Source organism: Sarcophilus harrisii, chromosome 1 (genome assembly GCF_902635505.1).
Source record: "Sarcophilus harrisii chromosome 1, mSarHar1.11, whole genome shotgun sequence".
Taxonomy (NCBI): Eukaryota; Metazoa; Chordata; class Mammalia; order Dasyuromorphia; family Dasyuridae; genus Sarcophilus; species Sarcophilus harrisii.
Genome location: NC_045426.1, coordinates 605,058,490 through 605,084,941, shown reverse-complemented (window position 1 = coordinate 605,084,941; position 26,452 = coordinate 605,058,490). Strand labels below are relative to the sequence as shown.

The 26,452-nt window shown below is 34.5% G+C and overlaps 1 protein-coding gene across 1 annotated transcript in view; it reads left to right on the top strand.

Annotated features, from left to right (window-relative positions):
* TNFRSF11B (TNF receptor superfamily member 11b) overlaps window positions 1–18,230 on the top strand; it is a 45,829-nt gene extending 27,599 nt beyond the window's left edge. The window contains exons 2-5 of the mRNA XM_012541791.2: window positions 5,861–6,230; window positions 11,670–11,861; window positions 13,513–13,737; window positions 17,027–18,230. Coding sequence (XP_012397245.1) covers window positions 5,861–6,230; window positions 11,670–11,861; window positions 13,513–13,737; window positions 17,027–17,415 — 1,176 coding nt within the window. The 3' untranslated portion in view covers window positions 17,416–18,230. The remainder of the gene's footprint in view (window positions 1–5,860; window positions 6,231–11,669; window positions 11,862–13,512; window positions 13,738–17,026) is intronic.
* The last annotated feature ends 8,222 nt before the right edge of the window (window positions 18,231–26,452 follow it).

The following is a 26,452-nucleotide window of genomic DNA, read 5'->3' as shown; positions in this document are numbered from 1 at the left end:
AAAGGGCCCTTAAACTTTTTTTTAAGCTGATCTCAATTGGGATCACTGGATTATTTATAAAAGAATCTTTGGGAGTAACAGAGAAAAAGAGGGTACAGCCCTCTATTCCCATGTGGGGTAGGGCAGTATGGGAGAGAAGGAAAGGAAGGAGCTGGTGAAGAATGGATCCTACTGTACAGAAGATACCTGCTGTAGAGTATTTTAGAATTATAAAGTAGCTTCAAGGGACTTTAGATTTTAAAATGGAATAATTTAATAAAGAGAATAGTTTAATTTAATAAAATAGAATAAAGATAGAATAAATTTTTTAACTTTCCCAACTTCAGTGAGCCCAAAAGAACTACTCCGAGTAAAGGCAACCCTTAGAATCAGAAAGGGTAGTTGTGAGTAGCTCATAAAGCCTTTCCAAAGATTACAGTTGGTTCTAAAAGATCCTGATCAAGTCAGAATTTTAGTTGCTTCCTCTTCACCCTTCACTTTTAATGCTTTGAATTATCTTCTCCTGAATCAATTGAAAATTCTAAGACAATCCCAGAACTCTCCTTTCTTCTACCCTTTCTCTCCTCTTTCTTCCTTCCTCCTTGCTTCTCTTGCTCCCTTGCTCCCTTCTTCTCTCCCTTCTTCCTTTCCTTTTTGTCTTTCTTCCTCTCTCCCTCCTCCTTTCCTTTCTTTCTTTCTTTTTATTTTTTCCTTCCTTCCTTCCTTCCTTCCTTCCTTCCTTCCTTCCTTCCTTCCTTCCTTCCTTCCTTCCTTCCTTCCTTCCTTCCTTCCTTCTTTCCTGTCTTACTTTCTTCCTTTTACTTGCTAGCCTTTAAATTAGATAGGAAACCCATTTTGGAAAAAAAAATGCAAAAACAGAAAAACCTAGGCTATTCCAATTGCTGTTTTACTAACCACATGCCACATTCCTGGTCACACTTCACTTTCACATTGATACATAATGTTTAGAGTTGGGTAGGGATTATGTTACAGTGACACCTTGACATGGTACTTTTTTTCCTTTCCTCTAGTTTAACAACTTAAACAAGGTTCACTTGTGATTTACAAATCACTCCACAGAAATGAGAATTATTATTATTTTCTTTTGCTTCTTTGCTAAATTTTTAACTGACTTACCCCAAAATCAATTAGAACTGGGAATGTCAATCTTTCAAACCTAGTTTTAGTACTCTGACCCAAGTTAGAGAGTATAGATAATTCTTTATATAATACTATTCCTTAATGAAATGGCAATAGTTTTTCAAAAATGAATTCTCTAATGGCCAAGGTTATTTATGTTCAAGAAGAGAGAATGCAATTAAGATACAGAAGGAAATTATGTTGTATCAGAGGTCATGTTACAAGATTTAAGTAATGCCTGAGGGATGATCAAGTTCTCTTTAGGTCAGTCCCCTGTTTTATCAATTAGTTTATGTTGTCCTTTCCTCAACTTTCAATATTCAAATAATATAGATCATAACTTCCCAGACTTAGTGATTAATAGTCACTGTACCAACAAGCATTTGTTAAAGATCTACTATATAACAATGACTATAAAAAACCCTACTCACAAGGAACTTACATTATAAAGATGTTACCTACATAAGAAATGTCAACAGGTAACACAGCGTCACAAAACTTATGTGAAAAGAGAGAAGTGGACATCATATGGAACCACAAGATTTCACAAGTCACACTGAAGTTTGCATTTTTAGGACAGCAGGACAAAGGAAGGAAGAGATACCAGGAAGGAGTGTGGCATGGGAGGGGACAGGTGCAGTAAAGAAAAGGACAAAAGTTCTCCCAAAGGGGAGGAGCAAGGAGGACATTCTTTTCTCTTAGGAAGAATTAAGTTATGAAGATAGAATGGTCTGCTTATCTGCAAAGGACCCCAGATATAGCACTAATATCACAGCCTGGCATAGCCTGGCTGTGCCTGTCCTTCCCAAGAAGACACAAGGCATCCAGCTTGGAGTGCAAACTACAAATTATGTCAGCTTGGGGGTGGGGAAGGGCTTTGTCCTTGACACATTCAGGGCTGCTTACATGCTCTATATCTGGTATTTCTGGAAAATATAGCAACTCAAAAAGACAAGTTCAGGGTTCTCCTTAACAGTGCAAAACTACACACACACACACACACACACACACACACACACACACACACAAATATATAAAGTAAATTTCATCCCCTTTTAGAACTTAGAGTAACCTCAACACCTTAAGGGAGGAACAGAGGCAAAGAAGGAGGGGCGGGAAAGACTATTAAACATTTTCTAGTTTACTATATATCAAGCACTTTGCTCTGAGGATACTAATAGAGGCAAGCAAGAAAATGCCTGTCTGAAGAAGCTTATATTCTAATGTGGGAAAGAAACTCATAGAGAGAAACTGGAAAGGGGTGAGAATAATAATATGTGGGGTAGGATGGCATATAAATAGACTGAAAGTGTGATGAAGGAAAAAATCTAGGCAAGAATGGGCAGAGCCTTTCCAAGTATGACAACTTTTCATCTTTTTGGAATTTTGAAGTTTGTGGTCTTCTAGAAAGATGAGAATGAAGTTGGAAACATCTGCATGTCAAATGTTTATGAGCATGCTTATAATTTCGTCCCATACTGAAGGCAGTACATCTTCTCTCTTTTTGGATAGATGTCACATTGTAATGTCAGTGAGATTTTGAGATTCAGCAAACCAGTATATGAGGCTGGAAAAAATAATGATATATTCTTGCCTTTTGCTTCCCTGAAATTTAAAAGCAGTTAATGTCTGTATCCTTTAACCAAAACATCTTCTATCATTTAAATAAATAACAATACCAGTGCTTCCTTGAAGATCTTTTAAAATTTATTAAGGAAAAAATGTTGCCTGATTAAAAACTGGGTTTTCAGTTTATTTTTTTATATACACTGTCATAACCATAAGGCTGACTGGTTTGAATTGTAGTTGTTATTCACAGGAAGTTGCACATAAACCTATCATCATCTTCCTCCCACCCCACTCCCGCCCAACTTATGTCAGACAGTCCCCAACTCCTGAGCAAACTCATTCTCTCCCAGCTCAACAGTTTCCATTAATGTCATCATTAAGTTATGCACTGCTACTACTTGCAGTCATTAGACTGTGAGCAACTTGAGAAAAGGAACTGTGTTTTGTTTTTCTTGGGAGCACCAGCCTTTAGCTCATTCTCTGGAACATAGCAGGTGCTTAATAAATACTTGTTGACTTGAATCAGTTATGAGACATTCCATCTCTCACCTCCATGTCTTTAAAAATGGTCACTCCCTCTCTACAACTGACTCTTAAAATCCCTAGCTTCTGTCAAACAATCTGGGTCTTTTATAGGAAACCTTTGCAAGTCCATCAGTTGTTAATGCTTTCTCTTCTTGAATTTATTTTGTATATGCTTGAAATTTACTTATCTGTGCAGACATTACTCTTCCCCTGTCTCTGTCTCCATATCTCCGTCCCTGCCTTTCTTTCTTTGTTCCTCTCTGTGTCTCTCTATCTCTCTCTGTTTCTGTGTCTTTGTCTCTCTCTCTCTTTGTGTGTGGGTCTGTTTCTCTGTATTTCTCTGTTATCTCTCCATCATCTTTTCTTCCTCTTCCAATTCTCTCCACCCTGGTAGAAAGTAGAAAGTAAGCCTCATGAGATCATAACTCATTTTTTTTGTCTTTATATCTCCATTGTCTAGTATAATGTCTAGTGCACATACTTGGCTCTTAACAAATATCTTCTGATTGTTGTAGAGTCTCATCTCCTCCTCCCCATCGTTGGAGATGATGATTTTGTGCATGGTTCTGACTGCATAAACATACATTTCTTCCCTGACTCTAACTTTCTTCCCCATTCCTAAATTCACCTGCCACATTGTTTGTACAAACTGCAAATACTAATTTACTTATTTGCTTTAGTTGCAGTCACAGAGCTGTTGGCCATAGGAATTAGAAGGAGCCTTAAACAATCATCTAAGTCAAACCCCTTATTTTGTAGATAAGAAAATGAAGAACTAAAAGAACAATTGACCTGTCCAAGGCAAATCCAGACTAGAAGCAAGTTTCCATCATAATGTTCTAAATTCTGCTGTTTTCTCCATGTTCATTACATGTTGGGTAAAGTCAATGTTTGGCATGCTACATGGTAATCTCTTGAGGCAGGAGTTCTCTACCAGCTTTATGTCATAATCCTCTTTGGAAGCTTGCTGAAACCTATGGACTCCTCAAAATAATGTCTTTAAATACATAAAACAAAATGCATGGGGGTTAAAAAAAGTCATCTACATTTAAATACTATATCATGTATATATATATATATATATATATATATATATATATATATATATGACCTAAGTCCACAGACCCCAAAACTTTTCTGAAGGATAGGTATATTTACAGTATTTGGTTGGCTGATTCTTCTATCAGAGTGCTACTCTGATTTTTTCCTAACCCTTATGACACATAAGTTGCATATCAAGCACTTCAAGATTTGTAACATGCTTTGTAATTGTTAAATTGTCTAATCTTCATAATAACCCTATAAGGTAGATGTTGTTACTAACTCCATTTTATGGATGAGAAAATTGATGCTGAGGAAAGTTAAATGGCTTTTCCAACACTGGTTGGTAGGTAGTATTCAAAGCAGAATTTAAACAAAAATTTCTGATTTCCTAGTTCAGTATGCAGTTACTTAGTTACCTCATCATGCTATGGAGGTGATCTTTGGTTATCAAAAATGCTAGTTTAGAAAAAGGCTTTGGAAGGCTGGATGAGTTCTAAGTACAAGCCTAGCAATGAAATAATATCTCTTGTTGGAGAACAAACATCCCACTTTGGAAAAGCCCATCAATAAATGATTGGTCACCAAGTGATCAAACTGTAAAGGCACAGAAACTCATAGAGACCATCAAGTAAGGAAATGCAACATTATAGTCATGAAGAAGTAATGTGGTGGTGTGGGGAAAAGCATTGGTTTTGGAGCCAGATAACTTGGGTTTAAATTTATTAATCTTATTTTATGTGAGCCACTTAATCTCTGTGAGCCTGTGATATATAAAAAGTGCAAGAGATATAGTTTCTGAGTAAATAATTATATTATTAATCATGCTAGTATATAATTAACAAAAGAGTCAGTGACATTCTTGAGGGCCAAAGACCCCTTTAGAACTCACTCAGCACTTATATGCCCTTGGAAAAGCTTTCTCCTGAGCAATCAGCTCTGATTGGTTAGAAAGTCACGAGAGTATGAATATTTTGAGAGATGAGCTTATTCTAATGAGGATCTGGGGAATGTGTCTCTGATTACTCACTCTTGATCAAAGAGAATTATTGATATCAATATCAGTCCATGTAGGGTAATCTAGACATAGAAGGGAATCTGCTTCTACCCATACCAGTGTGAATAGAACACAATAGGGAAGAATCCATTAATTTACCTAAACTAAAATTTCTTTACCTTTTCAACAGATCTGAGTTTTCCAATTAGGTCAGTTTTGCTCAAGATTTCATCTCATTATGAACCCTTTACTTTAAAGACTGCCTTAATAATCTACAGGGACTGATTTCTACATGAGGAAAGGAAGGGAAAAATAACCTCCATCATAATTCAGTAATTGACTATTAATATAGGAGAGAAATGATCATTTCTTTAAACCTCACTTCCTTATCTGAAAAATGAAAGGATTGTCTTCTGAACTCCCTATTCATATATACAGGTCATAGTCATACATAAGGTCACATATATGACCTTAAGGAGATTTCAGATCCTTGAAGTATGGAGCTAAGCACTAGGCTGAGGTGGGGAAATTTGAGCCAAAATGGTATTGACCCAGAAGAAAAATCAAACTTTGATGCTTAACTACATTTATTTCCTTCCCTTACGCTAGTTCTTGGACATCTCAGTTAAGTGGACCACACAGGAAACCTTTCCTCCAAAATACCTTCATTATGACCCTGAAACATCTCGTCAGCTGCTGTGTGACCAATGTCCCCCAGGCACTTACCTGAAACAACATTGTACAACAAGAAGAAAGACCCAGTGTGAACCCTGTCCCCATCACTACTATACCAATAGCTGGCATTTTAACGAGGAGTGTCTATACTGCAGTGGAATGTGCAAAGAGTTGCAATATGTGAAACAGGAGTGTAACAGCACTCACAACCGTGTATGCGAATGTGTGGAAGGACGGTATCTGGATCTGGAGTTTTGTCTACGACATACCAGCTGTCCCCCAGGATTTGGTGTAGTACAAGCAGGTAGGTGGCTGATTTCCATCCCCAGCAAAATTAATTAATGTTGTACATAGTATGGGAGAATCACCAGTGAAAGATAAAGAAACAAACTTGTTCTGATGACATTACAGCATAGCAAACTGCAAAAACAATGGATGGCAGGAGCTTCTTGGGCTATACCTCTGCCATGGATTGTTGCCAAAAGAGCAGTTCTCTAAGGAATCCTGTGGTACTAAAATGCAATTTAGTGACAAGTCTCAAATGTAGCAAATTGCCCTCTAATGAGAAACATGATGAATTGCCCTTTTTTCAAAGGAGCCCACTCTGGGTTACACTGTTTATACCTGATAAATACTCCGTTTTTTATTTGAAAGCTGGCTGCTTCAAGCTACAGTGCTTTTTGACAAACATCAGAAATGTTAATTGATACCAAGAGAGTAATTATACCAATATTAATGAGGCACTAGAGCTGTAACAATGCACAGTTATAATAAATTATGTCAAAAAAATGAGAGCCGTTTGGGAGTGCATATTTTTATTATTAAAAAGAAAGCTGGTTCTTCCTTTGGCAGGGAATTCAAACATGTAGTGTGTGTCTGAAAAGGATAAAGGCTAGAGCAATGTATCTTCAATACTTTTATTTTTCTTTTTAGATGAAACAATTTGTTAAACTCAAGCATAAATGCTTATCTATAAACAAAGTATTTCTTTTCTTTGAAAAATCAAATCAATCTGAAAAACAATGTGGTGTAATGGTTAGAGAAGTGCCCTTACAGACATAAAGAGCTAGCTTCATCTGACACACTTTGGCTAGATTCCCCAGGCAAGTTATGGAACTTTTCAGTGCTCTAGACCAGTGGCATCAACCTCAAGTAGAAATGGAGACTACTCAATTGTATGTAAGGATCCTTGCAGGCCACATAATTGACTTAGAAAGCCACATATTAACATTATCCATGTTTTATCATATTTTAATTTATTTTGTTAATTTATCTACCCCTTCACACATCCCTCCCACCTCTGTTCTCCACCTACTCAGTACTTAGGAGTGTTGCTGATGGCATGATCTACTGAACAATGTTTGATACCTCTGCTATATGCATTTCTGTAAGATTAAAAATTACAAAGATATCCACTTGTATTGGTAGAGGGGATTTCCTCACCTTGGAATTTTCTACATTAATTAAAGCACAGGTTCTAACCCTATTTCTTTTATCCTTCATTTCGAGAACATCTGTTTGGAACAGATACCATGGAATCCTTGAACAAGTTAATTTTTTGCTTACTACATTTATGAAATTCCAACATAGCTCATACATACTTGAAAATTTGGAATATTTCAGAGAATCATAGTATTTTAGAATTAAGTTTAGCCTTCAGAAATTATCTAGTCCAACTAAGATCAATAAAATTTAATGGAGATATGCCTAAGATCACATCACTAGTAAGTGAAAATGAGAGACAGATGATATTCAACCAAGTAGCTCCAATGTATAGAGTGCTGGACCTGGAATCAGTAAGTTTTTTAGTTGTTTTTTTAATCACATCTGACTCTCTGTGACCCCTTTTCGAGTTTCCTTGGCAGAGACTGAAATGGTTTGTCATTTCCATCTCCAGTTTAACATACTGATGAGAAAACTGAGGCAAACAGGATTAAGTAACTTGTTTAGGGTCAGACAGCTAGTAAATAAATATCTGAAGCTGAAACTGAACTCATGAAAATGGGTCTTCCTAACTCTAGGCTTGGTACTCTTGTCATTCTATCACCTAGCTGCTATAAGGAACACCTGAATTCAAGTTCAGCCTAGGGGTAGGTGTTATTATTATTCCTATTTTGTAGATGATTAAACTGAGTTCTTCTTGATTCTAGTGCCCTATCCACTACACCATTTATCTTCTGTGCCACTTCTGTCCCTGTAGAATCAGTCTACCACAATCACAGAATTTTTTTTGGACGGTTTTATTTTTTTTTCTCTATAGTCATTTTATTTTTCCAATTTAATGTAAAGATAGTTTTCAGCATTCATTCTTGTGAGATTTTGAATTCCAGATTTTTTTCTTCCTGCCTTCCTTTCCTCTCCTGTACTTCTGTATATGGCTTATTCATGTACAGTCATTTTAAAAATATTTCTATATTTGTCATGTTGTGAAAGAAAACTGAGAACAAAAAGGGAAAAACATGAAAAAGAAAAAGCAAAGAAAAAAGGTGAAAATAGTATGCTTCAATCCTCATTAAATCTCTATAAGTCTCTCTCTGGATATGGATTGTATTTTCCATCCTAAATCTATTGAAATTGTCTTGGATCACTGTATTGCTGAGAAGAGCCAAGTTTATCATAGTTGATCATCACATAATCTTGCTGTTACTGTGTAAATGTTTTCCTTTTCACTTCACTCAGCATTAATTCACACAAGTCTTTCCAGGCTTTTGTGAAGTCAGTTTACTCATAATTTCTGATAGCACAATAACATTTCATTATATTCATACACCCTAATTATTCAGCCATTCCTCAAGTGATGGGGAATTCCTTGCCATCACAAAAATAGCTGCTAAAAACATTTTATTTTATCTTATTATTTTACTTTCAAAACATATGCATGAATAACTTTTCAATATTAACCCTTGCAAAACCTTGTGTTCCAATGCCCCCACCCATCCCCTAAATGGAAAGTATTCCAGTATATGTTAAACATGGAGAATTATGTTAAATCTGATATGTGTACATATTTATTTATACAGTGTTTATTTATTTATACATATTTATACAGTTATCTTTCTGCACAAGAAAAATCAAATCAAATAAGAAACAATGAAAAGGAGAATAAAATCCAAGCAAATAACAACAAAAAGTGAAAATGCTGTGATGTGAACCACATTCAAGTCCCACAGTCCTCTCTCTAGGTGTAGATACTACAAACATTATTGCATATGTGAATCCTTTTCCCTCTTTTATGATCTTTTTTGGGATAGGGATCCTATGACTATGAGATTAAAAGGTATGCACATTTTTATAAATTGCTTTGCAGAATGACTTGATCAGGTCATAATTCCACCAACAATGCAACAGTGTCCCAGTTTTTTCACATTCTCTTCAACATTTAGCATTATATTTTCCTGCCATCTTGATTGTTGTGAGATGGTACTTCAGAGTTATTTCAATTTGTATTTCTGTGATCAATAGTGATTTAGAAAATTTTTTCATATGATTATAAATGTCTTTAATTACCTTATCTGAAAATTGTCAATTCATGTGTTTTGACCATTTATCAATTGGGGAATGGCTTGCACAGAATCACAGAATTTCAAAGGTGGAAGGTACCACCTCATTGATTACATACTTCAATGCATCCCTGAAAAAGAATCTTCTTTTTTTTTTTCAGCATACATGATACTACTTCATCACCATCATCCCATCATCATTATCATCATCTCTTCCTTTCCCTTCATCCCTCTTAGTCTCTCTATCTCTGTCTCTCTGTTATTCCTCTCTCTCTCTCTCTCTCTCTCTCTCTCCCTCTCCCCCCCTCTTTCTGTTTCTCTCTCTCTCCCTCCCCCTCTTTCTCTCTCTCTTCCTCCCCATCTTTCTGTTTCTCTCTCTGTCTCTCTCTTTCTCTCTCTTTCTGTCTGTCTGTCTGTCTTTCTCTCTCTCCTCTCTCTCTTTCTGTCTCTGTCACTTTCTCTGACTCTATCTTTGGTTCTCTATCTCTCTTTCTGTCTTTCTGCTTCTCTCTCTCTCTAATGAGGGCTCTAAAATGAGTTTTTTGGGGCCCCTTGATGGAGGAATTATATTGACCCAACGTTCTCCATCTTGTATTGAACATAGAAGTACTACAAATAACTTAATCTAGATTGGTTGACATGGACATTTTAAATTTCAATGAAGAAATTTGCAGAAAATGAAGTTTGTGCACTTGAAGGAAGCATGAAACCATGTTTTCAAAGAGAATGTCAGGTCAGAATTCTCAGGACAAAGGCAGTCATTCTACTTGGTCCCACCACAGAAGGCCTCATTTACTTCTGTCTCCCTCCCCATCCCACCCCTTTTTCCTGAACACACAGGCTATCCCCTCAACTGGAAAATGTGTTCCAAAATAAGTAGAAGGAAGGATATGGGATGCCAGTTTCCAAAACATTAATTCCCCCCAAATCCTACCCCCTTTTCAATGAAATGCTTTTGCACCTTGTTTTCTTCTCCTGACCCTACTACACTTCTAAGCCACATGGAATTTCTTATGCCAGAATTGTGGTCTCCTCCAAATGTATTGCAAGCCTATTTCTGTACATTCTGGTGATGCTAAGTATTATGCTTTGTAATTCTGCTTAAAATGAGGTAGGAAAAAGTGTTAATTACTTATATTTATGTACAAATAGTAGGAAAATGATGTACTTCCTCTGTGGAGGCTCTTTCTACCCACACTAATCCCACCAATGACTCTTTGAACCAACTCTCTATAACTCGGTAGTTTTTTCCTAGAGAGTTATCTGAAGACCACAGATAACTTAAGTCGCTTTCCCAAAAATCACAAAGCTGATAGGTATCACAGTCAATATTGACTATTCCAGACACCTCTGTCATCTCTCTATACAGTGTCATCTAGTTGTCTCTAACTGCGAAGACAATCACACAATTCTCCCCATTCACATATTTCTAGAAGTCATCATTGTATAGCATGTTGCTGTTGATGTATTTCAATTATCTGTTATTGCAAAATATAGTTTATATACTGCTAATCCACACTAGATGGAGATATTTTCATATGCAGATATATTATGCAATGTGTAACATATCCATGCAAAAAAGAGAGTATTGGCATTATTTATTTTAATAGCATCTTTATTTGTTGGTTGTTTCAAGTCCTTCCTATTAATGTTTTCTCTAAACATATCAAATCTTCCCACAGTGCAGTGAAATGCACATATAATCATACTTCCTCTAAGTTATAATGACTGTTGTCATGAACACAACAGCTAAAGCAAAATAGGATATCATTGAACATCTATTTTGTTGTTCAATGGCAGGTTTGCATTTTGGAAGAAACTCCATTTCCCTTCCTTTGTTCAGCACTTTATTATAGTGTAAAATTTTACTTCCTGAGGTTAACACATTTATTAGCCAGTGTATATGCTGATGTTCCAGGCAAAAGAAAACATCACTAGGGTCTGGGAAGAATTTAAAGACATGACATTTAGATTACACTAATTCTTAGGAATGGTAGAACATGTCCATGATTTTTCAAGAACACTAGTTTAAAGAATTCAGTTGACATCTATTCTTTCCTGATCATTCTATTCGTGGTATAAGTGAACATAGGAAGTCAATCTAAAGGATAATGTGATATACAGCAGTGGGAAGGATTTACCAGAGGACTTTTTAGGGGGTTTTTCAGAACTGTACTAATGCTATGCCTGCTGTGAGAGTTTTTGATTTTGAAGTGCTAAAATGGCTGTTATCTTTCCTGAAGGAACCCCAGAGCGAAATACCATTTGCAAAAGGTGCCCAGATGGATTTTTCTCAAATGAGACTTCCTCTAAAGCAGCATGCAGGAAACACACAAATTGCAGTGCCCTTGGTCTCCAAATGGCATCAAAAGGAAATGCAACTCATGACAATCTCTGTATTGGAAACACAGAAGCAACTCCAAAATGTGGAATAGGTAATTATGTTCCAAAAACCTTTTCTGGTAGAATGGCAGTATCTTGAATGATAACGCTTGCTCTAAAATCTCTTCATCTCTACCTATTGAGTCATTTGTCTTCATCTACTATGGTTTTCCATGATTCATTCAATATCATTTAGAACCTCCCTGCCTCAGGTTATTCAATAGTCATTCCTCAATATTGTTTTTATGGTTCTGATCTTTCATGTCCACATCACCAATTTAAGAAGAAAACTTCAAAAATCACTATTGTCTCATGCATTCCTGTGGCCTAAGTGACAAATTTTTTTCCATCTTCATTTGCTCTTATGTTATATTCTTCTACCATTTGTGCCTTATTATCAAGTATCATTCATTCGATGGTAGGGAGGAAAGGAAATATGTTGAGAAGAAAGGAAGTAAGAAAAATATAGAATGGGTAGTTCAACAAAGGAAAAAAATGAAAACAATGGAATATTTTTAAAGATAGTTGATATCACAATTAATATGCATATTATTGATAAATTAGATGCTAACAGATAAAATGAGGTCAGCTAATAAAAAATTATAATTCACAATAGTTTGTCATAGCCTAAAGAGACTCACATATCCTTAATACTTAAATCCTAAGATCTTCTATTTTTTCCAAATATTTTACTCAATTTTTGATGGTTATGTTATCTCATTCATGATGGGGGGGGGCATACCATGATGCATCAACACTTTCTCATTCTGTTCAAATCAGGCTCATGTAGTCCCCAAAATTCTGCATACCAGTCCACTCAGTATGCTGGGAGACTTGTTCTTCATCCCTTAACATTGCATTCATATCAATAGAATACTTGGGTAATTGGTTATTCCTTGATCTTACTCCATATGTGAATTAATTTTGAATTTATGAATTTTATGTTCCTACTTGAATCACATTCTAGACCTTTAGCTGATTCTCACATAATTTTTTTTCCCAAGGATTACCTCAGGCCCTTGGCACCACACTTAGGAAGATCATAACCGTGATCTGTCAGATGTTATCACATGTTCCCTCTAAAACTCAGCTCTTTCAGAAAAGTAAAGATGAGTAGTTTACAGAGAAATAGAATGTGGAATCTTATTCAGAGCAATAGATCCTTCTACTTGTCCTCTATATGACATGTATTTCTGCATATAGATCACGTAGGACCTTGATATGCTTGTTCTGTCTAAGTCACATTGCAACTGTGTATGTATTTTGTGCCCTGTGGATACTAGATAAGCATTAATTGAATTTAGTTATTTAAATTAAATTAGAAAAATAGTTTGAGGCAAAGATTTAGTCATGTTGATTTTATCATTATTCTTCAAAATTAACTAAGAAAAATATTAAGTGTCCTGGGAAACTTGGAAATTTAATTTACCTCACCAAACAATTAAGTGCCCACTCTGTTCAAGGACACAAGTGAAACAGAATGTTCTCTCAAGGAGCTTTTATGTTCTACTACTTCTACTGGTCCTTCTAACCAGTGTGACATTAAATAAGGAATTTCAGCTAAAATAATGATTTCAGCTAAAATAACTGAATTTTGACACAATTCTTCATAGGAAACTATAGTTTCTAGAATTCAATTGTTTCTCAAGAACCAAAGAGTTTAAGAACATTGTTATACTAATTTTCCTCTTTTATTCCACTTAGATGTTACCCTATGTGAAGAGGCATTCTTCAGGTTTGCTGTTCCCACAAAGTTTACCCCTAATTGGCTCAGTGTCCTGGTGGACAGTTTACCTGGTACCAAGGTAAATGCAGAAACCATAGAAAGGATAAAACGACGACACAGCTCTCAAGAGCAAACCTTCCAGCTGCTCAAGTTATGGAAACATCAAAACAAAGATCAAGATATGGTCAAGAAAATTATTCAAGGTATGGTATTCCAAATCAACACCTAGGCAGGTATCCAAGATAAATACTTTCATTGAGAAATGAGAAATAATCAGCTTCCCTGTTGAGTAGTAAAGAAATAATGATCCTTCATCTTAAATCCTTTCTCAATTCCAAATAATGTGGTCAATATGTAATATTGTAATAATGTAATATAAGATACTATTTCTCCCCAAAGTAAGCAGATCAACTCATTTTCCTGTTGTTTCTTTTAGAAGTCAAATACAATATACAAAAAAACCATATCCAACTCTCAGAGTCTGGTAAGGCCCAAATAGATTTCAGGGCCTGCCTCCCAAACTCTGGAATGTGACTTATTACTAGCTTTTTTATTTGACTAGCAAAGAAAAGTCATGTAATCACTATGAGCCTCCATTTCTACTTTACTTGAGGACAAATGTTGAATTTATTTGTTAAAGTATCTCACATTTATTAGGCAAAGTTTACAGGAATATCTCAGTAATCCTCATAATGAAATCTGTTTTTGAAGTCAGAATTTTAAGAATTTATGTTGTAAGAATTAAGAGGACAACATCTGAAATTATGATTTCTTCAGTTTAAATTCAGAATTCGATAAAACCATTCTATTATCTGGCACTCATAGCCTAGTGCCATGGTTGGAATTTGTTGGAATTGAAAGCAAGGACTGTTGGAGCCAATATGATATAGTGGAATATATGGTAATGATATTACATAACGATCGTTTAGATTGAAGTCCCTTGGCATATACACAGTGTCTGTATGATCCTAGACAAGTCACTTAGTATCTCTGGACCTCAGTTTTTTTTTAATCTGTAAAATAAATGGATATAATTGATGATTCTTTTTATTGGTGTTGTTGCTGAAGAGTTTGCTTTCTTTATTTATTTTCTGATCATACATGTACATTCATTTTTTAAAAAACATTTCCTTATGAATCATGTTATTAAAGAAAAAGCAGAACAAAAGGGAAAAATCACAAGGGAAAAAAGAAAAAGAAAAAGAAAAAAGTGAACACTACATGTGCTGATTTACATTCAGTCTCCATAGTCTTCTCTCTGAATGCAGATGGCATTTTCCATTCAAGGTTTATTGGTATTGCCTTGCATAACTGAACAGCTGAGAAGAACCATATCTTTGATAGTTGATCATGGCACAATTTTGCTGTCATTATGTACCATATATTCCTGGTTCTGCTTGTTTCACTCAACATCAGTTCATGTAAATCTTTCCAGGCCTTTCTAAAATCAGATTGTTCATCATTTTTTATAGAACGATAATATTCCATTACTTTCATATATCATGACTTATTCAGCCATTTCTTAATTGATAGGCATCTATTCATTTTTCAATTCTTTGCTACCTCAAAAAGAACTGCTACAAATATTTTTGCACATGTAGGTTCTTTTCCCTCTTTTATGATTTCCTTGAGATAAAGACCCAATAGAATCATTCCTAGATCAAAGGATTTGTACAGTTTGATAGCTCTTTGGGTGTAATTACAAATTGCTCTCCAAAATGTTTGGATTTCACAACTCCACCAACTATGCATAATTGTCTCAGTTTTCCCACATCCCCTCCAAAATTTATCATTATCTTTTCCTGTCATCTTAGCCAATGAGAGTGGTGTGAAGTGGTACTTCAGAGTTGTTGTTATTTGCATTTTTCTAATCAATATTGATTTAGATAATTTTTCATGTGATTTTAGATGGCTTTAATTTCTTCATCTGAAAATTGTTCATATTCTTTGACTATCAACTGATGATTCTATGAATGATGTTCTTTTGAAATTAGGTATTCATGAACAGCATAAGGGATTTAAAAATATAGAGAGTAATTTTTTTTCCTTTTGCTCATGCTAGGAAAACCCCAATACAATCCTCCAAAAAGGGAGAAGTCAAATTGCATCCAAAGTGAGTTCTATACCTTTGGAAATATAGATAAAAAAGGAGCTCAGAGTTTCTGGGCCAACAGATATTGAGTGTCCATTCTGAAATAACCTTTTATTTTTGCTGAGGCAATTGGAGTTAAGTGATTTGCCTAGGTTCACACAGCTAGGAAGTATTAAGTGTCTGAAACCAGATTTGAACTCAAATTCCTCCTGACTTCAGGGCTGGTACTCTAAACACGACATCACTTAGCTGTCCCCAAGAGCATCCATTCTGAAAAGGAAAATTCAGAAAAAAGTTTCCTAAATATATATTTGTATACAGACAAGTTATTAGTAACAAATGACTTAAAGATCATTTCTTTTTTATAGCCTCAAACAACACAACAGTGGGTTGTTTTCATTTGATGCAAATGGCAGATTTCTTGTGAAGATAGAGGAGGAAGACTAAAAATTCTTTTCAAAAGAATAATTGCCTCCCCAAAAGTGAAAAACCAATGTCCTATTTAAATAGGACAGCTTCTCTACCCCATTGTTATATCATCTCTAAAGTCTTCTCTTTTACTTGTTTATTTCTCTGTATGTTTTCAGGGATTATTCTCACTAGGGAGTTCTCATGAGATTTATTAAAGACTGATGATACCACAGAAATTAATTTTTGTTTGAACAGATTAAATATCAAGAAGACTAGGAAAGTGTTACTTGACTACTCCTGAGCATTAAAACTACTCACTGATCGATATTGTCATTGTTTTTTGCCTTGGCTAAATTCATCAAATTTATACCCGGTGATGATGGCACTCCTGTATTTGGGTCCTATTGGTTTTCAGAACTGTTTTATTTTTCATAATTATGTTCTATAGATTGTGATATTATTAAATTATTGATGATGTTATAAAAATAATATCTCTGTCCTTCCTACCTCCTACCCCAAACAACACAACATTCCAATAATCTTGAATAATATAAATAACTATTGTTTAGACTATCAGACAATTCCACTGTGTTTTTATTGTTCTTTTCAGACTAAAATACTGACTTCTCTCAGTTACTATTATTTTTGTATTTATATTTATGATATTTTATATTTGAATCATCTCATTATTTCATTTTATCTGTTATTCATTAATTACAACTATTATGTATCATATATTTTAATTTTATACTTTTATATTTTATTTTTATACTTTATATTTTAAATTTTTATACTTTATATTACATTAGTGTAATATAAATAATTAACATAATATATTATTATGTTTATAATATTGTATTATATTTACTTATGGCAGGAAAAGAAAGGTTATCCTTAGAACAAAGCCATCACATATTGTCTTAAGAGATGAATAAGGGAATGTAAATCACAATAGCATCTCTTTTTGATTTCTAATTTCTAATTCACAGATATCGACCTCTGTGAAAACAGTGTGGTGAAACATATTGGGCGCTGGAACCTCACCTTGGAGCATCTCAGTAGTCTGATGGAAAGCTTACCAGGGAAGAAAGTAGCAATGGAAGATGTTGAAAAAACTATGAAGTTATGCAAATCGACTGATCAGATCCTAAAATTGCTTAGTTTGTGGAGAATAAAAAATGGTGATCAAGATACTCTGAAGGGTTTGGCACATGGACTGAAACACTTAAAAACGTACCATTTCCCCAAAGCAATCCTTCAGAGTCTAAGGAAGACAGTCAAATTTCTGCACAGTTTTACGATGTACAGATTATACCAAAAGTTATTTCTAGAAATGATAGGGAACCAAGTCCAGTCAGGTAAAATAAGCTGCTTATAACCAGCCTTGATCTTCGGAGTAGAGTTCATGTATACAATGAGATGATGGAACATGTGGGTAAAACTTTTCCTCTCTCTTCAATGAGGCACATCTGGATGGGTGCTTGGGGATGCATTCTCTTGTGTTGGGCCAAGATGTGACCAAATGATGAATAGATGACTACCCTGATAATGTGCAAGAGACAGTATACCCCCTAAGTTCAATGCACCCCAACTTACCAATTCTATTTTCCCCTTTACTGCTAGAAGTAACTCAACTGGAAACAATAACACAGAAAGAAAGTGTTTTTACTTCATCATGCCTTACTATGTATGGGAATGTCTAACTGGGAGAACTTGGAGTTTTCAGCAGTCTTGGATGCTTTTATCCAAAGGCCATTATATATAAAAGATCCAAATGTGCTGATAACACTAATGCAGTATTTGCTATTTATATTCATTCAGATAGAAGGTTTGTACATATTTATCATCTTAAATGGGAATTGTATAAGACTTAATTTTAGAAAGAGAAATGTATATTCTGTTTATTATTATGACAAATGAAAGTGATAAAGTATATATTTTTTTCGATGGAGACTATGTAGCATTTTCTAATAGGTCCTGCCATTCTCATTCAATGGAGTGTTGTTTATAATGTAATTTTCACTGTATAAGCTATAATATCTATGTGTAGGCAAAATGTATAATTTAGCTGAGTTTTAATGTGGAAAAATGTGTGATATGTAAATTATCTGCTCTGAGAAAGTGAATGTATCTTATTTAAAAGATTTTATGATTTTTCTTTACAAATCTTACATTAAATTTTTTTCAGTGGACTTTTCAATGTTTCACTTTATTTGTTTCTGCCTAGAAAGGACAATTTGGGATTTGTGCTCCCCCTACTTTCGCTATCCACTGTATCTCATCTTCCACTGTTTAGGAGCCCAGCATCCAGACTGATCAAAGTACTTATAACAATCTATAATTTCAACAAGTTATAAAAGATACAGCTATTTCAAGGGATCCACAAATATTGGGAGAAAGCTAACAATTTTACTCACAAAACAAGCAAAGATGAGATCAAAATGCTCAGAGCTTGGAAGGCAAGAGGAGCAGACATATTAGTACTTGATATAGAAGCCAGGATGGAAATTAAATTCTGAGGTTCATGAGCAGATGGAGAAGGTCTCAACTAGCACACTATTCTTTCCTTGCTTATTTTTCTCTTTCTTCTTTGAACTTTTATTACATCAAAATAAATGACAAAATAATCAACCAGAAGGAACCTTACAGAACATTAGATGAAAATTCCCTTTTTCTCCCGATGCAAACCACACACGTACACGGACAGACAGACACACACACACATACACACACACACACACACACACACAGACACACACACATACACAACATGAAACTAAGTTTCCAAAAAGAAGTCCCTAAAGGTTGAATAACCAACAAATGATAAACTTACAAATCAAACCTATATCCAATTACACAATGATATTTTTACTATATCACATTGCATTAGATTTACCATGCTTAATTAAATTGGAAAGGGTTGTGTCAGTTCTCAATTTCTGGAGCTGATTAGGCTAATCTCCTTAATATTCCTTCTTGAGCAACTCTATCAAGGGAAATAAGAAGATTGGAAAAAAATCAATCCAATAAACTTTTTAAAAAATTATTTATCCAGCAACTCTAGCAAAAAGATTTAGTTTCACCTGAGCAAATGTCCAAGTTCTACTCTTCCATCTCACTTATTTTATATTCCATTTGGTCAATAAGTGATTTTCCTAATATGAATGTCCAATCATGTTGCTGCCTTATTCAATAAACTCCAGTGACTTCCTATTGCTTCCAAGAACAAATACAAAATGCTCTATTTGTCATTTAAAGTCTTTTATAAACTAGGTTCCTTTTACCTCTCTAGTTTTCTTACACCTTCCTCTCTAGAATATTCTAGTGTTGCTGATCAATATCAGCTGAAAGAATCAAGAAAGGTTTTATGCAAAAGATAGAACTTAAACTGAATCTTAAAGGAAATCACAGATTTCAAGAGATGGAAGTAAAGAAAGTTGGTAAATTTTTTAATAAAATAATTGACAATCATTATTTCTTCCTAATGAACAAAACACAGTGATACCTCTATTTACATTAATTATACTTTGGCTCTCACTGAGACACTTAATTTCCATTTTCCAAGTTCTTAAAATTAACACTATTTTTCTTTCAGAAACTGCTGGTAAATATTTCCAAATGTATGTTGAAAAACCAACCCTGAGAAGCAAACTAAAAGTGCCAGTAAAATGAAGTACTTTTCTTCTTCAGTGATGCTTCAGTATTCTGCAGCCAAGACATTGATGACAGGTGGATAGCAAAGATTGAGTACCCCACTTGAAACCTCATAATTGCAGGAAGTAGAAACAGTTTCCACCTCATTTGGGAGGGGAGATCTTCTGTGGCCAATTTTGGGAAAAACATGGACAAGTCTCACAGGATGGGCAAACACATATTGATTTCAGTCTGTATTACTGGAGGGAACTCCCAAATTCATGAGATCACAGATCCAATTAAATATTAGAGGAAAAAACTACTGTAACATAGATTAGAGCTATAATTATCTGTTGCCTCACTCTCCATTATCCTATTGGTTTCTCACAATACATACGTTTACAATGACTTGTATTCAGTATTTAAAGCATTTTTAAAAAGGTAAAAAAAAAATGACTTTTGTGGTCACATTCTCTAAATTTTACTTAGAGCATGAATCTTCTCTATAACATTACAGACAACTAGTCATCCCACCTCTGCTCCAAAAACACAGAGAGAGCACAACCTCTCCTGCCAGCCAATTACATTTTTGACATCTTTAATTGTTATAAAGATTCTTTCTCATATCAAGGTAATTTCTTTTCCTCCTATAATACTTACCTTTTGGCTTTAGTTCTGGCTACTGGAACAAAGGATAACCAGACTATTCCCTCCTTCATCTGATGATTTCTCCAATATATAGACATGACTTATGTTTCTCCTAAACCAAGGGCTCTTAATCTGTTAATTTTAGTTTTTACATTTTAATAACTTTATTTCATCATATTTGGTTTTTTTTTACTCTAATGCATTTTATTTTTTGCATTTAAAAGCATTGTTCTGAGAAGAGCTCCATAGATTCACCAGAGTGAATCAAAGGATCCATGATTCAGAAATGGTTAAGAATTCCTGTTCTAAATAGATACTCTCTTCCATAAGATAAGGAACTTTGGTACCTTCCAATAACCTCTCATCTTCTTTGTCATCTTGTAGAGGTGCTGCAGCTTCTCAATGTCCTTTCTTCAAATGTGATGCTCAGACCCCATACTCTTTCTACTTATCTAAATAGAACATTCAAGAGTACTGTAGAGCTATCATTATCTCTCTAAGGTAGGAGAAAAATCAAACAATCCTTAATTTCAAGATGCTTAGAGTTTAAAGGGGAAGAAAACAACCTGGCTCAGACAATTAGTAACTAGTAAGCGGATCAAGTCACTTAACCTGCTTGCCTCAGTTTCCTCATCTGTAAAATGAGCTAGAGAAAAAAAATGGCAAATTACTACACTATCTTTAACAAGAAAATCCTAAATAGGGCCATGAAGAATGAGACATAACTGAAAGAACTGAACAAAAACATATAAACTGGATTCATACAGGATAATAATCTCAGAAGGAAGAAACTAATGTTATGGAGGACCAGGGAGGCTTATTGCAAAATATTCAGTGTTAGGTTACATTTAAAGAAAGCCAAGGAAATTTATGAGGGAAAAAGATTTTAGTGTAACTTTTGTGTTTTTGTTGTTTTAATTTTATTTTTATTGATGTCTCTTGTTTTTATATCATAATCTTTTTTATTTTTAAAATAATTATAACTTTTTTATTGACAGTAGATATGTATGGGTAATTTTTTACAAATTTATCCCTTGCACTCACTTCTGTTCCGATTTTTCCCTTCCCTTCCTCCACCCCCTCCCCTAGATGGCAAGGAGTCTTATACATGTTAAATGTATTATAGTATATCCTAAATACAATATATGTGTGCAGAACAGAACAGTTTTCTTGTGGCACAAGAAGAATTGGATTCAGAAGGTAAAAATAACCTGGGAAGAAAAACAAAAATGCAAACAGTTTACACTCATTTCCCGGTGTTCCTTCTCTGGGTGTAGCTGATTCTGTCCATCATTGATCAGTTGGAAGTGAATTAAATCTTCTCTTTGTCAAAGAAATCCATTTCCATCAGAACACATCCTCATACAGTATTGTTGTTGAAATGTATAATGATCTCCTGGTTCTGCTCATTTCACTTAGCATCAGTTCATGTAAGTCTCTCCAAGCCTGTCTGTTTTCATCCTGCTGGTCATTTCTTACAGAACAATAATATTCCATAACATTCATATACCACAATTTACCCAACCATTCTCCAATTGATGGGCATTCATTTATTTTCCAGTTTCTAGCCACTACAAAAAGGGCTGCCACAAACATTTTAGCACATACAGGTCCCTTTCCCTTCTTTAGTATCTCTTTGGGGTATAAGCCCAGTAGTAGCACTGCTGGATCAAAGGGTATGCACAGTTTTATAACTTTTGGGGCATAATTCCGGATTGCTCTCCAGAATGGATGGATTCATTCACAACTCCACCAACAAGCATCAGTGTCCCAGTTTTCCTGCATCCCCTCCAACATTCATTATTTTTTTTCCTGTCATCTTAGCCAATCTGACAGATGTGTAATGGTATCTCAGAGTTGTCTTGATTTGCATTTCTCTGATCAATAATGATTTGGAACACTCTTTCATGTGAGTGGAAATAGTTTCAATTTCATCATCTCAGAATTGTCTGTTTATATCCTTTGAACATTTATCAATTGGAGAATGGCTTGATTTCCATTTCCAATTCTCTATATATTTTGGAAATGAGGCCTTTATCAGAACCTTTAACTGTAAAAATGTTTTCCCAGTTTGTTGTTTCCCTTCTAATTTTGTTTGCATTAGTTTTGTTTGTACAAAGGCTTTTTAATTTGATGTAATCAAAATTTTCTACTTTGTGATCAGTAAGGATCTCTAGTTCTTCTTTGGTCACAAATTCCTTCCTCCTCCACAAGTCTGAGAGGTAAACTATCCTATATTCCTTTAATTTACATAATAATTTTAAAATATAACAATAACTTTCATCTCCTGAAACTTTGTAAAAATATTTTAGAAGGGAAAAAGCAACATTAAAAGTCAGAATACATAGTCTTGTTAATAAAAATAACTCACATTAAAAGTCCCCTAGAAAGTCAATTTTGACTGTCTTAGCATGCTTCCAGAGTTATAGACTAATGACATGGAGTTGATCTGAATAAACTCTGGGCACACTCATTGATCCAGTGACGCTCCTATGAGGTCTATTCCTGAAAGAAATAATAAATAAATAAATAAACAAAAACTACATAAATAAAAAGTTCTCTTTGTACATCTCTTTTGAACTGGCAATTAACTAAAAACAAAGAATATGCCCATCTATTAGGGAATGGCTGTATAAACTATGATACATGACTGAAAAGGAATATTTTTGTCCCATAAGAAATTATCAAAGAGAGAATCAAATCTGGTAAGATTTATACAAGTTGATGCAGGGTGAAAATTTTATACAATGTTGAAAAACTGCAGCTAGATGGCACAATGCTGGACCTGGAGTTAGGAAGTGCTGAGTTCTAATATTTGCTTCAGTTTCCCCATCAGTAACATGGGGATAATAATAACTTCTGTCTTCCAGGGTTGCTGTGAGGAAAAAGTGTCTGGTATAGAGTATTTTATACATGTTACTTTTTAAAATTACTTTAAAACTCTGCTCAATATAATGACTAATTTTGATTGCAAAGGACCAGTGATTAAGAATTTTACCTCATTTTAGTTCTAAAAAGTGCTGATGGACTAAATACCCCAAATGAGACGTACATTTGTCAAATGAGACATACATTTACTTGATATACTCATTTGTAAAATTCATCTGGAGCAACAAAAGGTCAAGAATATCAAGAGAATACTTTTTTGTAAAATGGAAAAGACATTTTGCTACATTTGCTACATAAATATTGCTACGATGCTCTTTTGTTTTTCTTTTTTCATAGAGGGAGGAAAAAATAAAGGTTTGGTAATTGAAAAAATATTTTTTAAAGTTAAAATCATCAATATTTGGACATGGCCCTCTTCAACAATGAGATGAACTAAATCAGTTCCAATAAAGAGTAATGAACTGAACCAGCTACACCCAGTGAAAGAACTCTGAGAGATGACTATGAACCATTACATAGAATTCCCAATCCCTATATTTTTGTCCGCCTGCATTTTTGATTTCCTTCACAGGCTAATAGTACACTATTTCAAAGTCTGATTCTTTCTGTACAGCAAAATAACTGTTAAGACACATATACTTACATTGTATTTAATTTATACTTTAACATATTTAACATGTATTGGTCAACCTGTCATTGGGGGGAAGGAATGGGGGGAAGGAGGGGAAAAAGTGGAACAAAAGGTTTGGCAATTGTCAATGCTGTAAAATTACCCATGCATATAACTTGTAAATAAAAAGCTATAAAATAAAAAATAATAATAACAACAACAATGAAAACAAGATAGCTTAAAATAAAATAAAATAAAAATCATCAAAATTAAGAGTAAGTGATATCAAAGACTGACAGTCTAATTTATGAATTTCTTTTCATTATTTCTACTCAATGAATTCAGAAAATTGTTTATTTAGTGATCATGATGTTCAAGGCAATGTAATTCTCCAAGCTCAACAAAGGAAAAAGGATTTTACTATGAACAGCAGCCACACTCAACTCAGGACCTAAAAATGTGTGCTAAACTAAAGTTTCACAGTCAATTATTTGTCAGAAGATGCTAACACTTTATCCTGAGTCATTTTGCTCGAGGGTTGACTTCATAGTTTGGCTCTTATTGGTAGTTTATCCTTTTGGAATAAAATATAAAAACATTTTAGGATCCAATAATTAGAGAAAATGGAGTCATTTACATTAGTATTTCTGATGAGATCACTAAAGAAAAATGTTAAGCCTGAGAAAATTAATGTCTCTGCATTATATGCAATCATAATACATTCAGTGCCCCACCTAGGCACTCTACACATGGGCATTGTCAATCAAGAAAAAAAAGCCTGGAAACCTTAGTCATTAACAGGGGAAATTGTTGAGTAACTTTTATTGAGTGTGAGATGTTTTTCCTATAGCTGAGTGACTATTATCTGTGTTGTAAGTAGAGACACTGATTTTTGTCCAACCAAAAGTTAAAGGAATCAAATAACTGCTTTTAATACTCCAAGTTGTTAAGAAGGATGAAGACTTCCTAAAGGAAAAGAAGGGAGAAAAAAACCCAGAAGTCTGAGGTAAAGAAGAAGAAATGTTCTCTGTGAAGATAGTGAGCAAGAAAAAAATTTACATGGAGGAGAAAAGCAAGAAAAAAGTAGATATATACAATTAGAGTTTTAAGGAAATTTAAAACTTTTTTGTAAAGAAAATGATAATCTGAAGAAGATTGTCCTCTTAAGACTATTGTAATGAAGCTAGAGAACCAATTCATGAGAGTTCATTCATTAAGAGATAGTTGGAATCTCTGGTGATTTCCTGTTCAAGCATACTGAGGCAGCCATTTATCAACCTGATAAAAACAATAAAAATTTCTATTATCCTCTTTGGACTTATATGCCTCCAAGTTTTTTCTCCTTTTGTAGTTGAAAAAATCTCCATCAATCTGTGGGGAAGAGACATCTTACAACAGTTAGGATTCCAATTGAGTACTTCGCTTTTTAGGCAGGGCTGCTGTTGAAGGCCTGCCAGCACTCTCACCTGTTCCCATTCAATGGAAAACTGATAATCAGTGTGGATAGAACAGTGGCCCTTAGAGAATGATAGAATTCAGGCCTTATTAGATATAGTATAGGAGCAACTTGACCAAGAACTCTTACAACCTTTTCTAAGTCCTTGGAATTCCCCTGTATTTTTTGTAAAAAAAAAAAAAAAAAAAAGAAATCTGGAAAATGGAGGATGTTGACTGGTTTAAGAAAAGTAAATGAATAGATGGAAACTATGGGAACTCTTCAGCCTGGACTTCCATCTCCTACTCAATTGCCTAGAGAATGGCCTCGTTGGGTTATGGACATTAAGGATTGTTTCTATTCTATCCCTCTAAATAAGGAGGATATGAAAAGATTTGCTTTTTCAGTACAGCATTAATTTAGCTGAGCCTTATAAAATATATGAATGGACTGCTTTTGCCACAGGGAATGAAAAATAGCCCTACTATGTGTCAAATGTATTATTTCTCTGTGCTTATTCCAGTAAGAAAAGCATTTCCAAAAGTAATGTTTTTACATTATATGGATGATATCTTGGGGTGTGACACCTGAAATTCAAAGAAGTCAAAACCAAAGCAACATTTGTAAAACCCAGGACCTCAAGTGTCAGTATATAAGTATTCAAATTTTAGCTAAGAAAAAAGAGAAACAAAAAGGTTTTGCCACAAAGAGATGGGATATGAGAGAAAATTTTACATCACAGATATTATTGAAACTTGATAGGATAGAACAGATGATTAGACCATGGCTTTTGATAGATATATCTTATTCAAAATAAACAGGACAGGTAAAGTTGGTCAGGATGAGGTTGACAAATATTCATGGAATATTAACAAGGTATAATTATATGAGGAAATCTAGGAAACAAGAGTAGGGAAAGAATGATGAAGAATATTTGTGTGGAGGTCAAAAGAAGCTTTGAACTCCTCAAGCAAACCTTGTGTAATTTATAGGTTTTCTGAGAGATGGCCTAATCTGTAAAGGGCTGAAACTCTGAATAGGTACACTTGAATCAGACAACCGAGCACTTAAAGCTAATTACCTATTGGACAACAACTCTATTAGCATGTTTGGAATTTCTCTTCTCACAGTTGACGCTAGCTCAATGCTTGGGGTTAAGAGAATTGTAGGGAAGGATTGGGGGTGGAGTGAGAGAGGCGA